The 18,677-nt window shown below is 43.2% G+C and overlaps 2 protein-coding genes across 3 annotated transcripts; both read left to right on the top strand.

The window, feature by feature from the left end:
- The first annotated feature begins 2,380 nt into the window (after positions 1-2,380).
- On the top strand, positions 2,381-4,094 carry LOC9635970 (UPF0051 protein in atpA 3'region). Its single transcript, XM_002982328.2, has 4 exons — positions 2,381-2,457; positions 2,503-3,283; positions 3,342-3,734; positions 3,799-4,094. The coding sequence occupies exons 1-4, from the start codon at positions 2,399-2,401 to the stop codon at positions 4,015-4,017; spliced, it is 1,452 nt and encodes a 483-aa protein (XP_002982374.2). The 5' UTR covers positions 2,381-2,398; the 3' UTR covers positions 4,018-4,094.
- A 9,213-nt stretch (positions 4,095-13,307) lies between these two features.
- LOC9635969 (flavonoid 3'-monooxygenase) lies at positions 13,308-14,894 on the top strand. Of its 2 annotated transcripts, none has more exons than XM_024687492.1 (2): positions 13,308-14,163; positions 14,238-14,894. In XM_024687492.1, the coding sequence occupies exons 1-2, from the start codon at positions 13,330-13,332 to the stop codon at positions 14,862-14,864; spliced, it is 1,461 nt and encodes a 486-aa protein (XP_024543260.1). In that variant the 5' UTR covers positions 13,308-13,329; the 3' UTR covers positions 14,865-14,894. The 2 variants fall into 2 exon arrangements, with proteins under 2 accessions (XP_024543260.1, XP_002982373.2); XM_002982327.2 differs by having other exon boundaries at positions 13,308-14,187.
- The last annotated feature ends 3,783 nt before the right edge of the window (positions 14,895-18,677 follow it).

The following is an 18,677-nucleotide window of genomic DNA, read 5'->3' as shown; positions in this document are numbered from 1 at the left end:
CTGGTGCCGGCCAAGGGGCGGGCTCTTCCAGCGAGATCTCGTCCGGAATGGGATGCTCATCAGCGAGGAGGAGCAAATGCAGCGCGCCTATCTCCGCCGCCGCCAGAAGAGGCTAAATCCCACCTTGCAAACGATCCCCGAAGGGATCGAGAGCGAAGAGCAGGAGGAGAATCGAGACCAGCAGCGGCAGCAGCAGCAGCAGCACGAATCCAGCAGCAGACGAGCCAACAAGAAGAAACGATCCAGCCCTTTCTCTTCCACGCCTGGATCGTTTTGGGCGTCGAAGATCAGGAAGCTCGAGTACTACTCGTGCGTGGAGCACCTCGCAAGATTAGCGTTTGTTCATTGATGATCTTGTTAGTTACTGACTCGCCAATCTAACTTTGTTTTTTCACTCTGGTTTCTTACAAAGATCAACCAAGGTTTCGTTCGTTTCTTTTAAAGTCAAAGAGTTATAATCATGGGATATTCGAGATGCCGCTCAAAGTTTAGGTTGCCCCAAGGGCTGTCCGAGGAGTCACCCGTTGACCTCGGTCCGCGCCCCGGCATGGTCGTTGACTCGTTGACCAGGGAGGAAACGAAAAAGAACATTTTATTTCAGATGGTCCAAAGTTACAAACTCTCAGGCGTTTCTCAAACAAGCACAGCACGGAGTTTTCCCAGTTTCCTGGGCCACGACGTCGTAGAAATCCTCCACCGGAAGCCATTTCACGTCCACTTCCTGCTGCGAAACCATGGTCGCCAGCTTGCTGTAGCAGCAATCCATGGTCACCACTGGAGAGAAAAGTAGGACATGGATGGCACCCGGCCCATACTCTCCTCCCTTGAGACGTGTGACACTCTCAAGAGCCCTCTGGTATGACGAGCCGACGACGAGTACTCGGTTGCCTCGCACAAGCTCTCCAAAGCTATGGTGGCCAATTCTGGAATACGAGAACCCTTTAGCCTTCGCGAATTCCTCGGCCAAGCGATCATTCTCGCGTCCGTCGGCTATGACCACCGCCCTGATCCAAACCTCTGGTAACGGAAGCTGTGGCAGGCGCTTGCAGAGAGCTTGCCGGAGACGATGGATCCGGTAGTTCCATGACGATTGGATGAAGACCTCGATGCCACATTCCAGTGATCGTTCACCGGCGTTGAATTGGACGCTGGACGTGGTGCCGGTGCCGTCGATGCAAACCAGCTCGCCAGGCATGACCTCTCGAATCACCACTGCTGCATTGAGGCCGGAAGCACCAGTATTGATGCTCTGATCGTCGGAAGAGAGCCAGTAGCCACAATCTTGATCCGGAAGCCGTGGGGATCTCGCGCAGCATACATCTTTCCTCGAACGATCCAGATAGCTGCGAAAGGCCCGACCATCCGCCTGCAAATCTCCACCACCTTGAGAAGATCGGATGCAGCGTCGCCGTCGCCGCCCTCGAGGCCATTGATCAGGACGTCGAGCTCCATGCCGACGAGGAATCCACAGAAGGCGCATGCATGCCCAGAATCTGCCGCCAGGATCTTGAAAGAGCTTGGATCTTTGAGATGCTGGGCGAAGCCGATCGAAGAATTGCCGGGCAAGAAGCAGTCGTCCAGGAACTCGAGGTGGAAAGCATTGGGAAGAAGCTCCAGCTTGCCCGATGACGCCAATTCCACCACAGCGGCCCCGGATTCCAAGCTTCTTGCTGCGCTCATTCGCTTCAACGCCTCCGCCACGAGCACTCCAGCGTCTTTGTGGCCCGTGACCGCTGCGACGCATCCTTCGTTCTTGGATCGCGCTTCGTTGCTCCTGAGCCAGCCATCCATGGGATTTGAGACTTTTGGATTGCCGGGGAACGATTGCTGGGCGCGAAAGCGGTGTGGGCGAGAAGCAATCCTTGCTATCTGCTGCGATCTCGAGCCTGGCAAGAGCAATGCCGACTGGGAGAGCATTTTCACGAGCTAGAGAAAGGATCAAGACGCAAGAAAAGAAGAGAGGAGATGGCACGAAAGAAATCTTCCTCCAAGGTAAAAGGTTTTCCAGCTGGTTTAGTTTCATTGCACTGACTTGCAATCATTCAGGGCGTAATACGACACGGTATATGTACATTTTTACTTGCGTTTGAACACCCTTGAATATTTCACTTTGGGAGACTCGGAATGCCATGTGGACACTTACCAGATGGTTAGAATTCCATGTAACTATTGCGTCGCCATCGAAACTTCATGCCAAATATTACGTATATTCCCGATATCTTTACAAATTATGATTCCAGTAAACAGAATATTCCATTAATTTTTACGATATTTTAGCATATGCTATTATAAACGTTTTTAAAATCAAAGTAAATATGTCATACATCTATATAATTACTTTCGCAAAATAATATACATTTTTAGGGCTACTCAAGTCTAGGGCGTGGAGACGAGCCCGATGGCGACGGTGGGAACAGACGCTACCACCATTGATCGCTTTCTAAACTGTGACTACGGGTAAGAGCACACTCAAATCAAATCTCTGTTGGAAGGTGCTTGCAGGAAATGGGGCTTCTCTTCCAAGGTGGAGTCCGTATCAATCCCCAAGGGGCTGTCCGAGGAGACGATCCGCCTCATCTCCAGCAAGCGCCAGGAGCCGCCATGGATGCTCGACTTCCGGATGGACGCCTTCCACAAGTGGCAAAAGATGGCACCGCCCTCGTGGTCGGAGCTTCGCCACCCGCCCGTTGACTTCCAGGACATGAGCTACTACTCGGAGCCCAAGCCCTCGGAGCACGCCGCCATCGTCGACGCATACCAGCGCCTGGGCGTTGACCTGGGGCCGCCACCCGAGTCAAAGCCCGGGTCTAAGCCCCGGTCAATGGCCGTTGACGCCGTCTTTGACAGCACGTCCGTGGCGTTGACCCACCAGCGGGAGCTCGAGGACGGCGGTGTCTTCTTCCGCTCGCTCTCCCAGGCCGTGCGCGAGTTCCCGGAGGTCGTCCGGGACAACCTCGGCCGCGTGGTTCCGGCCTCGGACAACTTCTACGCGGCTCTCAACTCGGCGGTGTTTAGCGATGGATCGTTTTGCTACGTGAAGGCCGGGGGAGGAGTGAGCATCCCTCTCTCCACGCAGTTCCGGATCAACGCGCCAGAGACTGGGCAATTCGAGCGAACTTTGATCGTGGTCGAGGAGGGTGGTCACCTGACGTACCTCGAGGGCTGCACGGCCACGGCTCACGACACAAACCAGCTCCATGCCGCGGTCGTGGAGCTCTACTGCGCGAGGAACGCAAAGATCGACTACTACACGGTGCAAAACTGGTACTCCGGTGATCAGCAGGTTCTCTCCTTCGGGTTTGACGTTACCTCCTTGGTTTGATCGTGAGGTGTTGCTCCAGGGACGCGGTGGGATTTACAACTTCGTGACCAAGAGGGGACTTTGTGACGGAGAGAAGTCGGAGATATCGTGGTCGCAAGTTGAGACTGGGTCCGCGATCACTTGGAAGTATCCTAGCGTTGTGCTGCGAGGCGATGGCTCCGTGGGGAAGTTTCACTCGGTGGCATTGACACAAAACCAGCAGCAGGCCGACACGGGCAGCAAGATGATCCACCTTGGGAAGAACACCAAGAGCTTCATCGTGAGCAAGGGAGTCTCGGCTGGAAACTCCACGAATTGCTACCGGGGGCTCGTGCAGATCCAGCCCTCGGCAGCTGGAGCCAGGAACTTCTCGCAGTGCGACTCGCTGCTCATTGGAAACAAGTCTACTGCGAGCACCTTTCCAGTCATCCAGGTATATGAGCTCCATTGCACGTTTACAGGTTTCACGAGTTTGTATGGAACTTTTGGATCATCAGGGACGGAATCCGAGCTCCCGGATCGAGCACGAGGCGAGCACGTCCAAGGTGGGCGACGAGCAGCTGTTCTACTTCAGGCAGCGAGGCATCAGCGAGGACGTAGCAGCAGCAATGATTGTGAGCGGGTTCTGTCGTGAAGTCGTGGACCAGTTTGTTGGAGAGTTTGAGAGGGAGCTTCCCGAGCTTCTCAGGATGAAGCTCAAGGGCTGCGTTGGTTAGAAGAGAGAGAATGAGCGAAGTCATCAAAGAATTGTGTTGATGAATTTTGCTTTAAAGCTCAAGGTTAGATTGTTTTAGTTGAGCCTTAAGTGGACGCTGTAAGTGCTATTTGAGCCACGAGAAGCCCTGACAAAAACTATACTTTAGAGTAATTCTACTATATTGCAATTGGCTGGTTTAATGTTTCTAGTTTCTAGATTGCTAGGGTTTCAGAGCAATTTGTCTGCGTTTGTTGCACCAAAAATCTCTAGGATAGCACGAAATCAAGCACTTGAGTTTGCTAGAGCCAGCCCTTTGTCTTTATTTTAACATTAACGATGATTTTATATATATATACATACATATATACATACATATATATATATATATATGTATGTATGTATATATATAGATACATATACATACATATATATATATACATATATATATATATATACATATATATATATATATATATACATATATATATATATATATATATATATATATATATATATATATATATATATATATATACATATATATATATATATATACATACATATATACATACATATATACATATATATACATACATATATATACATATATATATATATATATACATACATATATACATACATATATATATATATATATGTATGTATGTATATATATATACATACTTAATATCAATGTCTTGCCAAAATGCTTGCATGACACTTCTGAAAGATCTCCTTGCATAAGTTATGGCTTGAATTGAGAACTATAAGACCCTTTTGCCATAATAAGTTCTCATGATACATCAACTTCTCATGCGTATAGTCAGGATTATCACGAAACTGTTGCCAAATACCCGAAAGCATTGGATCCAGCAAGTAGCCTTCGTGAATCTTATCAACATACACTGCTTCTTGTCTGGAAATACTCAACAATGTTGATGCTTCAGTACGTTCAAATCATCGTGAACCTAAACCCTAACACATCAGGAAGGATGTTGCTTTTCCCTGGCTGAAACTCAATAGTGAAATCCAATGCTTGCAGTTGCTCCACCTAGCACTACTGTTTCTTGGACAAATGTTGTTGCTCCAAAATAAATTTGAGGCTGTGATGGTTTGTTTGGAGCATAAACTGTCGAGGCAACAGATAGTGGTGGTAGCGACCAATTGCATGAATAACTGCTAGCATTTCCTGTTCATACACTAGTAACCTAGACTTCTAAACAGAGAAGTGACAACTATCAAAGGCCACCAATTCCTCTCCTTGGCAGAGAATTGCTCCAATTCCTGCATCTGATGCATCAATCTCAACAATGAAAAGTTGCAAGAAATCTGGAAGAAAAAGTAACAATGCACCCAGAAGTCATTGCTTCAGCAACTCAAATGATTCTTGGGCTACATCTGACCATTGAAAAGTAGAAGAGCTCAAAATATTGCTGAGCGGAGCCGCAATAGAGGCAAGCAATGTAAATAGTTTGCAAAGCCATAAAAAGCTTGTAGTTGCTTCAAAGATTTGGGAAGTGGCCAATTTGCAACAACTTATAATTGTGATGGATCAACCCATACCTTGCCAATGTCCTACACAAAATCTAAAGTACTAAATGGTCTTCAGTCCAAAAGAACACTTGGATAACTTTGCAACCAAAGCATTGTTCTCCAATGGATAAAATCACTTCCAAGTGGTGCAAGTGTTCTATCCAGTTCTGACTATAGATTAGTATGTCATAAAAAAAAATTATAATGAATTGGAAGAAATACTTAGCCAAGAGCTTGTTCATGAGACTGTCAAACGTAGTAGGCGCATTAGTAAGGCCAAAAGGCATTACTCTGAATTGAAACAATCCTTGGTGAGTCCTGAATGCTGTCTTGGCCTTGTCCTCATCCTGCATGGCAATATGATAGTAACCATAATGAAGGTCAATCTTGGAAAAGAACTTGGTGCTGCCAAGCTCATCCAGAAGCTCATCTACCCTGGGAATAGGGAACCTATTCTTGACGGTTATCCTATTAAGGGCCCTGTAATCCACCACCAATCTCCATGAACCATCCTTCTTAAGAACGAGAAGCACAGAAGATGTGAACAAACTATTCCTTTCCTCCACCAACCCTTCCTGTTGTAATTCCTCCACCATGGTATCAACGATGGCTCGTCCCTCCTTACCCAGACGAATTATTAGAAAGTTAACTGTGATGGAGTGCGGTTCTAACTCAATCCGATGTGTGATCCTAGTGACTTCACTAAAATGATTACTAATTTTCCAAGTGAAAACATGGGCATGCTAGATTGCCACTGCCTTGATATCTGCATGCATGGAGGAAGACTTTATGTCTGTCACTGCCTCCTCCACCTCGACTGATGAGAACTCTTCCCCCTTCCCACAAAGACTGGAATCAAGTTGCCTATCACTAGCAACCAAATTCATTGCACTACCACTTTCTTTGCTGCTTTCTTCAAGTGCAGTCTTGAGCTTATTCAAGTCCCCGCTCCTTTCTTCACAGTGTTGTCCTACTTTCTTCACACCTAGACTTGAAGCTTGAGCAAGAAACCCACTACTTTCTCCATAGTGTTGTCCTACTTTCTTCACACCCGTCTCTAGCTGCCCACCTGGACCCCTACTACTTTCTTCGCAGTGTTGTCCTGCTTTCTTCACACCCAGGTCCAAAAGATGCAACTCAGCTATCTTTTTTTCTTGAAGGTACAAAAGAAAGGAATCCTTCCAAAAAGCTCTCTACCGTCTCCAGCAACCCTTCGTGTCTACCTCACATGACACTCTAGAAAGAGGTGAGTTCTCTCTCCCCATCACGGCAGTATCTCTGGCAGTTCCCCACTAGCTTCTTGTGCGAAGAAGTAACCTGGAGCTCCTTGAGCTGAGATTCCAAGGTCTACTGCTTCTCTGCTAAAAGACACATCGCTGCTATGCTCTCATACTATTGATCTGCTAACAACTGGACCAAAACTTGCATGTCCCGGATTGTAACTGTGACTTGCTGCTGGTGAAGAAGATTCTGCTTGATCAATGCTTGCATGGTTGATTCCAATTACTGGATTATCAATCCTTGCTCTTCCTTTTCCCCTTCTTGGTCATGCTTGGAAACTCACTCTAGCTCCTTGTCCATTAGTGTGGTGGCCTCAATTTGCTTCTTTCTTGGCCTCATGTTTACAAATTTTGCCAAAGATGCTAGAGAAGCCATTCACAAAGAAACCCTATTTTGCCATACTAGAGATAACAAAGGGATAACTAACTCTAAGTTGGTCATGCTGATTAACTAGTTGAAAATGACATTTGCTAAGACTCCCATAACCAAAATCCTTTTTAGGATTGCCTGCATTAGCCCCATCCTTCGCCATGATGCCAAACCCTTGCCTGGTACACCCAATATGATTGGTAGTGTTGCTTTGATACCACTGTTTAGATCTGCCCAGATCTCCTGGCAGGAATCACTAATATATTCCATGGAAGAGAAATACAAAGGAGGAAAAGAGAGAAATTGGAAGAGGAGAGAGGAGAAAATAGAACCCAAAAATATAACCTACCTTCCATACCATATTCTCCCTCCTTTAATGAGGAATCCTTGCTGTACCGTGCTCACCAAGCTTAAATTGTCCAGGCTAAAACTGTCCAAGGAAGCGATAAGAACACTTCCTAACAACGAGGATGTGTGTGTTTTCTTTTCAAGGTTCCTTGTGGCTAGAGCTTTGGCACACACATTGTGGAATTTGCTCGATTTCCAGAATGTTTTGTTGCACTTGCCAAGCAAAAGGCTCAAAAACTTATTGCCACAGGTAATTCTGGAGGACAGAGATAAAGGCTGGAAATTCCTTAAGGGCTTTGCTACATTGCTGCTGGATTAGATGAGCCATGAACATGCCTTGAAGAAGGTCTAGGATCTCAATGCCAAGTTCTTGGACGATCTTCCCATCATTGATATGATTTTAAATTTCTTTCCTATTCCCATATAATTGCTGTACGATGTTGGAATGAAAGTTAATGAAGAAAGTTTCTAGTGCTATAAAGCCTGACCTATTAAACGTACTACTTGAAATGATGTTCTGAAAACTGCTATGTGTATTATTTATGAGTGTGAAAAAAACACAAGCATAGAATAATTTATGAATATTCAATCCTTATGCCCTGGATGGGGCATCATGCCCATAGCAATGACCTGTGCTATGTGCAGAATGGAGCCAGTCATGGCCCATAGACCCATTCATCTCATGCATTCAAGCAAGTTGTTAATGTTGCAAACCAAATGAAGAATTGACCAAATTGCATACCAAAGCACTATGTTCTCACTTTTTGCTCTTGTTGCTCATGGCAAAAGAACTAAATTATCATTTTTTGGCACACCTCTTTTAACATGGTGTTCATAGCAAGCGTAAGTGAACTTTATTTAGCTCCATTGCAAAGCCGTGAATATATACTGTCTAGGGTCATGTCTCTAATGCATCCCATTAAATTTATCCTTCATTGCCATTGATTTCCAATGTAGCTCTCTCAACGCTTTAGTTTTGCATCATGATGCTTAGAAGATTTGCATATGACTCAAAAGTAGGTTGAAGTCTAACTAATTCCATGAATTGGTGGGGCTCATACTTTAATTGTGTACTACGCAAGGGTGCATAGTGTTGATGTTTGTGGAGTTCTCTCAAGAGTAGCATGTTGAAGGAGATTTGAGAATATGGAAATTGCAATTGCATGTAGTAATATTTAAGTGAGAAGAGCAATAACAATGGACACTTTCAACATTTTCCAATTATAACCATTTCAAATTTTGAAATTTGTAAAAAGGGTTTTCAAGCATGGGGCAAAACTATCCAATATATGCTATGTGCTGCGGCCAAAGAACTAGAGTTTTCGGGGATTGGAAGCTCATGCTTTGGTAAGAGAAGATTTGTGATAGTTTCCTATCTGCTCTAACCTTGTTGTAATGTTTGAGGTTTCTAGGTTTCCTCCTAGCATGGCAAACTGGAGAGGATTTTATTTCTTTGAGGTACAACAATGGATCCAACAAGGTATAGAATTGAGGATTCTTTATTATGCCTCCTCATCTTAAGGCTTGGCAATAGGTAGCCCAAGACTACTTCTAATGTTATATTAATTGTTGAGGGGAAGGTCTTGTTGAAGAAAGCGACAATGAGGGATATATTACTGCTCAAGATGTAAGCAAGGATAAGTTCATAGATCTAGAGGGTGATTTTTGTTCTACCATGAAACAAATTGAAAGTTCCCCAAGCGAGTATGGGCATCATGTAGCACCCAAGCTTAATAATTTTGACCCAGATCCTAGATTGAAAGCTGCTTTGGAAGTTATAGTGATTACCCTTGATGAGGCAAGTATAAGTTGGGAGGGTTGCAAGTGCCTATAATGGGCATTTGTGGAATATTTTGAATATTTTTACTTTTATCTTTGCTAATGAACTAAGTTAAATTGGAAAGAGTCTCTTTCAAAGTGTCAGGGAATTACATATTTTTAAAACAATTATCTATTTAAATTGTGAAAGTGTTTAGATTACAATACTTCCACAACATCAGCCCAATCTATACAAAGCTCTTTGGATTCTAAAGTGCCTAGTGGATCTTGTGTTTGGTCCATTCCATTGATGGGTACATTAAAGGGAAGAAAACTTCTCGTATGCATGTGGAGAACTTGGAAAATGGAGTAAATGATATACTATGTGTCTCAACTTGGATCCAAATAGGCTTTCCCGGTTAGAACTCTGGAGAATCAACTGCAAAGTGATGGAACTTGGATAACTCTTTCGGGCTCATATCTATAAAATGCTCAAATATACAAGAGTTTTAGTTGTTTGTAAAAGTAAATAGTTACCTCAAATGAAATCCACAATCGAGCTGTAGAAGTTCTCTCTAAAGTCCTAATCAAAGACCAGGCAATTGATGAACTCCGTGGGAGGAATGATCATCTTTACTTGAAAGACCTGTAATAAAGCATTTATCCCAATGAATGAAAGCCCACCTAGCAATGTTAAACTCTTGTAAGGCCTTTGACAAGCTTCCATGCGCATTGAGTGTTGGAAGCCATCTCGGAGTAAGTCTCCCACTACGTTTGGCTTAATAAATAAGTAACGCCAAACCACCACAACCACACATACCTCCATAGTCTACTCATCACCTTCACCAAGTTTGGTGAGTCTAGACTCAAGCACTATATTGTAGTCGGTAATTGCCAATTTTCTATGATGGAATCCACAAACTTGCACCGATTGCCCTTCTCCTTTAGGCTTGATACACTTTGTAATTGGTTAAGTGCATTCTAGATATGTGGCGTGCATGCCTTGAGGTCTATCTCATATAATCCTCCTTGGGTAAGTCGTTAGTCATTCTCGTCTAGAACCTTTTCGGCTGCAATTGCTAATGTTGCAATTGTACACTTGTGAAATACCTATGCATTACATTCAAATGCTTAGAATAACAACTAACCCACAAAGACAACTTGTGGATATAGAAATAAGGAGTATATAAAATTTGTGCCTTAAACTTAACTTACTACGTCTTGCTCTTCTTGTCACAACATCCTAGAATGCACTAGCATCCTAGGATGCTAATACGTGGCTCTTTCTCTAATCACAAACAGTCTGTGCATCTGTAATACAAAGTTATTTTAGTGAGCCAAATGAAAATTAGACTTATTGATTCTAGAATCTAGTGAATAGCCTCTCTAATGGCTTTTGCATATAGCCTGCCTGCATCTATTGTGACTTCCTCCCACACCAAAGCTCCACCAATCTTAGATGCATAGACCACTTTGTAATTCAGTGTGTAGAAATTAGTATTGAAGGCAAATTGGAAACAATTGAATTCATTGTTTAGTGCAATTTGGAAGGACAAATGAGGGAACTCCAATTCATAGGCAATCCATTGCTTACCAAAATGTGAGATGGCCCCAAACGTGTGCAAGCAAGTTTGTATGGCCGAAATATGGCCTTTTTGATGTAGAAACAAGAGAACTTACAATATAATATTTCAATAGTATGAAATGGTTCACTCAATTGTTAAACAACCACCTAATTCCTACGTAAGTCCTTGCAAATGTTAGTTCAATTTAAAGTGCCATAATTTTTAATTATCTTACTCTACTATAGAAAAGTAGTTAAACAACTCTATGAGAGTAAAAGAAGTGGAGCTACTTCCCTCTAGAAAAGGGGGTGGATGCACACCATGGTCTTTAAAGCCTCTACTGTCACTATTATACATTAGCATTAGCTTATCTACACTCAAAAATCAGAAAACAAAAGAAATATTCATTTGTGTTAATGCTTTTTACCAACCGTATGGCCTAGAGCCATTATCTCTAGTGACAAGAATGTTTCCGGAGATCCTTGGTGTGGTTCATCCCCACCATCACCTTGTTCTTCAACTTCAGTGATATCCATGTTATCCTATGTGGGAAAAGTTTCTTCCAGCAATGGAAGAATGTCCTCTTCATCCGCAAAGTCTTCTTTTTCATTATTCTCATCTTGGTTTGGTTCTTGTGTGGCTAGCCCTAGGAGAAATGGCTTTATCACCAAGGGATCATTATCTATAGTTAAGGCATTTGTAGTAGCTACAACTGTAAGGACCACAACATATATTTATGAGGAGAGAATTTAAAAAAGATAATGACTTACGTTCACAAATATCCTTCTCCTCGAGTGCTTGGGCTTAATTTTAATAACTTAGCCAATGTTTGTCAATAAGATGCTCCATAACATCGTATAAGTAGATTACTATTGCTCAGTTGCCATTGGCCTTGTTTTCTATGGCTCCCCATAATGTTTGAGGAGGCTAGTAACAAGGCTAGATAGAACTGAGGCCAAATTTTGCAGACTCAGCATGGGCCTCACCACCATTGGACTGCTTTGCATGCTGGACAAATGCTTCTAGGTTGGTTATGGATGAAAGTTGGATTCCTAAGGTTTGGAATGATAGTAGAATTGCATGTTGGGTTGTGTCGAGCTAGAAAGGAATACTAGAGTATAAACCACCCCATATAAGACACTCTAGGAGGTCCACTACTAGCTCGTCAAGTTCCATCACCTTCACTGATGGCTCTCTGTAGCGCTGATCATGGGATGAGATTTGAATATACTGTCACGATGGATCCTTGGAACCTTGGGGGATAAATGGGGATAAAATAGCCACTAAAGGCTCTCACATCAAGCAATTGTCCCTTTTCCAATTGGCTTAAGGGGAGAGAGATAAAGTGCACTACACTTTCTTTTCCAGCTATATAAGTGTATATGCCAGGTCTTTAGGATTGTGTAAGCAACCAAAGGGAACGACTCGAGAGACGATCCATGGGGTTCAAATATAGAGGGAAAGGGCCCATGAACAAGAGTGCACCCCTTTTTCCAATCGGTTAAGGGTCTTGGGATAGTTGGAGTTAAGCGTCCTTGCGTTTGAATAGTACTGGGCTGGGTGACCTCCCGAGAAGTCTAAACTCAGGAGCTTACATTTGGTATCAGAGGGGTCTCGGGTCCGACTCTGTTGGTTGGCTAGGGGAATCACACCACATATTGATTGACATCTGGCTGGTCCAGTTTGCTCCTGCTGGGCTCGACCCGAGGGGTAGGGTGTCAAGAGAGCGAGGCTCTCGGGAGAGCTGCGGCTCTCAACTTCCGTTCACGAGGGCGTGAACTTGCAGGGAAGCGTGGTGGATTGTAAGCAACCAAAGGGAACGACTCGAGAGACGATCCATGGGGTTCAAATATAGAGGGAAAGGGCCCATGAACAAGAGTGAACCCCTTTTTCCAATCGGTTAAGGGTCTTGGGATAGTTGGAGTTAAGCGTCCTTGTGTTTGAATAGTACTGGGCTGGGTGACCTCCCGGGAAGTCTAAACTCAGGAGCTTACAGATTGCAATCCACTTGGTGACAAAGGTTGTGGTGAATGGCCAGGGGACCAAAGGTGTTATAGACGACATCCCACCAATGACTTTGGATTGACTGTCACAGTGTCCAGGACAACAAGATAAGGATTGTCGATTAGTGTCCAGGACAACAAGATAAGGATTGTCGATTGTTATTGGCATAGGTGTGCATTACAACCACAAGTGCTGAGAGAATCTAACAAAGTGAAACAAAAATGAGTCAAACAAATCTAAAGAAAAAAATGAAAAGTGCATAGGATTATATTATACTTGTGGCTCATATGGCAGCCCACCTTTGGATTTCTTTGTTATTTAAAAAATTGTCGCAACTTGGATTTTTTAATAGTTTAGAAGAAATTTCAAAGATGCCAAGCTTGGAAGTCAAAGGTCAGACATCTTCCATTCAACATTGGAATGGAAATACTCTCCAGCGCTCTGGCTCTACAATTTAGGGGCAGAAAGTAGGAATGTTTTGGGCGGTGCATATAGTGGTCTTCCTCCTCACTGCTTTCATCCTCAAGCAATGGCTCTCCAGGATATCTCTCAATCTTCCGCCAGGCCCCAGAGGATTACCTCTCATCGGCCACTTCCATCTCCTGGCCATGGGCAAGATCCCACACATCGCACTCCAGCAGCTCTCCAAGAGATTTGGACCCCTCTTTCACTTGCGCCTGGGATCTGTCCCTGTGTTCGTGGTCTCCAGTCCAGAAATGGCCAAAGAGTTTCTCAAGAACCACGACACGGAATTCGCCTATAGGCCTCGAAACAACGTGGTCTCCATAGTCATGGATAGCAGGAGCATGTCTTTCTCGCCATATGGAGACTACTGGAAGAAGCTGAGGAAGCTCTGCGCCACGGAGATATTCACGGCCAAAAGGATGAGTATGAACACGCAGATCATCCGGGACGAGCTGTGGGAGCTCAGTGGTGAGCTATTGAGAGCTTCTAAGGCTGGCCAAGTTGTCGGAGTGAGACCACACTTGAGGGCGCTCAGCTTCAACGTCATGACTCGCATTCTGATGAAGAAGACGTACTTTGGATCCAAGGCCTCGGGCGATCCCGCTATTACGGCGGAGGCCTCGAATTTCATAGCGACGATTGATGAGATCCTCGAGGTGGGAGCGGCTTTCTCGATCACTGACTATTTCCCCTACTTGAGCTGGCTCGACTTGGTTGCCCGCCGTGCAAAGGTGGCCGGGGATAAGATGAATGGCTTCTTGCAAAAGGTTTTGGACGAGCAGCGCCCCGGTGAGGTTCCCGATTTCGTGGAGGTCACAAGGTCTCACATTGGAAACGATTTGGTCAGTCTCAGAGCTCTCCTCATGGTAAGTTGCAAATCTGTGGAACTTACTTGATTGTTCTGTGATCTTGATAGGATCTACTTCTTGGTGGATCTGAAACATCATCCACTGTGACAGAGTGGGCTCTGGCGGAACTTCTTCACCACCCAGATTGGATGGTCAAAGCTCAGCAAGAGATTGAGAGTGTTGTTGGACGCACACGCATGGTCGAAGAGGGAGACATATCCAAGCTCGAGGTTTTGAATGCCATCATCAAGGAAAGCTTTCGTCTCCATCCTCCCGTTTCTTTGCTCATACCACATGCATCGGTCGAGGCTCAGAATGTTGCAGGCTATGACATCCCCAAGAATGCAATGCTTATTGTGAATGTCTACGCGATTGGCAGAGACCCTCGAGTTTGGAGTGATCCTCTGGAGTTTCAGCCCCAGCGATTCATTGGCAGCAGCATCGGTGTCAATGGCCAAGACTTTGAGCTGCTTCCATTTGGATCTGGAAAGAGGGCTTGCCCCGGGCTTCATCTGGGTCTTAGAAACGTCCAGCTCGTTCTTTCTAATCTTCTCCATGGATTCGAGTGGAAATTTCCTGGAAGCCCAAAAGATCAGACTATGGATGAAGCTATGGGAAACATAAGCTTCATGGCACACACTCTCAAAGCCAAAATCACTCCCAGGCTCAACGAAAGTCTTTACAGGTTGACTTAGGATCATTTGATAATATATTATATAACTCAAGATCATAGAATAAATTAGTCTCATACAATCTTCAAACCAAAATTTAATCATGTAGTACTTACAGGCTAGATAACATTTAACATTTGTCTCAACGATCTTGGGCAAATGCAACTGGACTAGCAAATCCTCTTGTTCAAGGAAAAGTCGAAAGCCTGGAAACTTTTAAAGTTAGCAAGATGTGCCAAGCTCTTCACATTTTCCAGACCATAAATAGTGTCTGAAATCTCACCTAATGTCTCAAATTTAGCTATGGCTAGAAGCTTAATGTCAACACTATAAACTTCATGTAGTATAATGACTCTAAACTACTTACAATGCATATCACAGCATATTAGTTGGATTAGAGACAGGACATGAAATTGGCTCATTGTATAGTGTATCCACCAAACAATCAGCTCATGGACCTAGCAAAGGTCCTCCTGTAGGAATTCCAACTTCTATGTGAGCCCACACGTTCCCAATAGCTCACTTGTAACTTCTACTTCATAATGGCTTGGAGTTCCAGCAGTGTAAGGCAGTGAGCTGGTCTGCCCCGGCTTCTTTTCCAGGTTACTTGCGGCCAGAGCTTCAGCATACACGATGTGGAATTTGCTAGATTTCCAGAATGTGTCATCGAGCAAAAAACTCAAAAACTTATTGCCACAGCTGATTCTGGAGGATGGGGATAGAGGTTGGAAATTCCTTAAAGGCTTCACTGTATTGCTGCTGGATCAGATGAGCCATGACCTCCTCCATCAACATTTTAGAACTAGAAATTACCCAACAGGAGTTCAGAGTTTAAAAAACCACTTTCTAGTGATGAAAAAAACCACTATATATACCATCTAACATTTTCTTTTGAACATTAGCTAGTCTGATGTACTACCATCATTGTTTTGTCATGTAAGCAATAAGGAAAACGATTTGTAAACGTTGAAGATCATACCTTGAAGTTGAAGTCATACTACTTGTTTTTCTGCTGTGAAACTAACAATACTCAATCTCAGTTATGAAGCAGTGCTAAAGTCACTATCATTTTTTATTGCTAGCCTTGTTCCAACAATCTACAATTCTAGTTCAATGAGTCTATTGGATAAAGGTGTAGCCCAGAAGTTACTATACATGAAAACAACAAAGGTATAGCTTCTCCTTTGATGTACCAAGTTGGCGCAGGCACTGACAGGTAAAGATTGTTGTCATGCAATCCTTTAACAATTAAAAGATCTCTTATTTTATTCCCAAAGAGCAAACTACTGAAATCACTCTAAACAAATCATTCCAGTCCAGATAGTGATGGCGAAGATGCCTAATGAGGTTGCAATCATCTCCTCCAGCTGATTATCATGTCCAAGAGTTAAGTCTACAGACATTTGGATGGACAGATCAACCTAAATTATATGGCATGAACTCACTCAATAGTAATGTATAGTTCTTGGAAGCAATGGAAGACCAAGAAGACATCTTAGAGCCTAGTTGGTTGCATGCCTTGATTGCAGCACTTAGAGCCTCTTGTGGCCGCAAATGGTTAAGCCTCAAGCAATAGCATTGAGGCAAAGGTAGAGATGATTGCTAACATATTAATTGGTGTTTATTTATTTATATTTGTGAGTGTATAGAATATGGAAAGAGAATACAAAAAATGTGCATATCAATTAGCCTAAAAACCCTAGTTTATATATAGGAGCGAGTGGTCCAGATTGAAACCAATTCGACGGCTACTAAAATCCCACTACACTAATATTAGTATATGGCATTTTAGCCGTATACTTGGACCTTATATCATCTCCTTTTCTTAGAATGATGGAAGACCATTAGGGTTCTCTTATAGATGGGCTAGGATTTGGAAGAACATCAGAAGTAGGCATCAATGAATCTGTAAAAGGTATTAGTTGTTTCTGATTCCTTTGTACAAAGCATTTCAACCGCTGCACATGCACAATTTTTGGAGGATTAGCCTGTTGGATGGCATGTCAAACTTCATAAATCTACAGTCCAATTTGCCACACAGTCCTTTCCACTGAGCATGGAGCCCCTTAAATAAACTATATATTGTAAGATAGGGAAAACAGACTAACACCAAGTCATTCACTTTGTACTTCATAAATGGACAATGATGGGAGTTGTAGTGCCATTGTTGTCCCACTTGTACGTGGCCTAAGTGTTCAGCAGACTTTGCTCAGACAAGTGGAAAAATGCTCATTAAATATTGTTCCCACGACCTAGCATTAGCAGCTTGTGGCAATTGCAAAAGTAAACCCAGCTCCGTTAGTAATATTGGATCATGACCATATAAAAGTTTATAAACAGAACTTTGCACCTCTGTGACATATGCATACCAAAGAAATGGCAAATAACCATCATAATTTGAATGTTGAAAGTTCATGTACTTCACAATCATTCTTTTGAATATCCGAACGAGTTGTTCCACCAAACCATCTGACTATGGATGAAAAGCACTTGTGAAAGTGTGGCGTATCCCCAATCGAGACTTCAAAACATGAAATACGTCAGCTATAAATGCGGGACCATTATTTGAAAGAATTTGCTCTAGACAAGAATGCTAGGACACAACTCAATTGAGGAGGAAGTATCCAACAACAGTTGTAGAGGCATTAGCAAGAGCACTAACTTCCACCCAACGAGTCAAATAGTTAAAAACAATAATAACATATTCATTGCCAGTAGTCGATCGTGGAAAAGGTCCCATGATCAAACGCCACCAACTCAAACGAACAGAAAATTGTAATTGACTCCAACCGTCCTTTTGCAGCATAAGGGGGAGTATTACGAACTTGGCACCAAATGCAATTACAACCATACTGGATAATATCACATCGCATCTCCGGCCAATAGAAAGACCTGTATAGCTTCTTGGTCACACGATGATGTCCTATATGCCCACCTAGAACAAGAGAATCATGGTAGGCATGGAGAAACTGTGGAATAAAGATAGAAGGCACCACCAGCCATAAATGATCATCAGAATCCGTCCTCACAAAATAAAGAAGGTCGTCTTCAAGATGATATTGAGAATATAAATGCCAAAATGGCAAATCATCAGCAAATGATGCAGAATTCTCAAATTCATCTCAAAGCCTTCGAATCTATGGCTCAATCTTTTGAGCCTCACAAACTTTATCAAAAGAAGGTAGATCTTGCTTTGCATCTTATGGACACTGAATGTCAAGTACAACAACCGCCGATGGCATAAAATCCTCATCTAGAAAATCCACAGATGTTGGAACAACAAGCTCTTTAGAAACATGGAAAAAAAGTGAAGAAAGGAGAGGAACTCAAGAAAGAGCATTAGCATAAGCCATAAAACTCTTTGGGTGATAAACAATATCAAAATCATATATCTAAAGCTTCAAAGCCCACTAAGCAGTATGACCAACTAGATTTTTTCACTTCAATAATGAAATAATGACAATATGATCACTTTCTAGTAATGTCTGAGAACCATGTAAAAATGCATGAAGTTTCTAAAAACCCCAAACTGTTGCTAAACACTCCTTTGTTATGGAGTAATTCACTTCCGCTAGTTGTTATGTACAGCTTATATACGTAATAGGATGACACTGACTAGGCACACTCGGACTCTCTTGCATCAACTCGAGACCAATATCAAAAGCATCCACATGCAAAATAAAAGGTCGAGTGTAGTCAGGATATGCCAACATCGAATGAGTCATCAATAACACTTTGAAATCCATGAACGCCCTCTCACAATCTGGAGACCAAATGAAAGATGATGTTGATGACTTCAGCAACACTCGCAATAGTGCAGTGTGATTAGAAAGATGA

Source organism: Selaginella moellendorffii, unplaced genomic scaffold (genome assembly GCF_000143415.4).
Source record: "Selaginella moellendorffii unplaced genomic scaffold, v1.0 SELMOscaffold_53, whole genome shotgun sequence".
In the NCBI taxonomy this organism is placed as follows: domain Eukaryota; kingdom Viridiplantae; phylum Streptophyta; class Lycopodiopsida; order Selaginellales; family Selaginellaceae; genus Selaginella; species Selaginella moellendorffii.
Note: the sequence above shows the minus strand (reverse complement) of the source record. Positions and strands in the feature narration are given on the sequence as shown.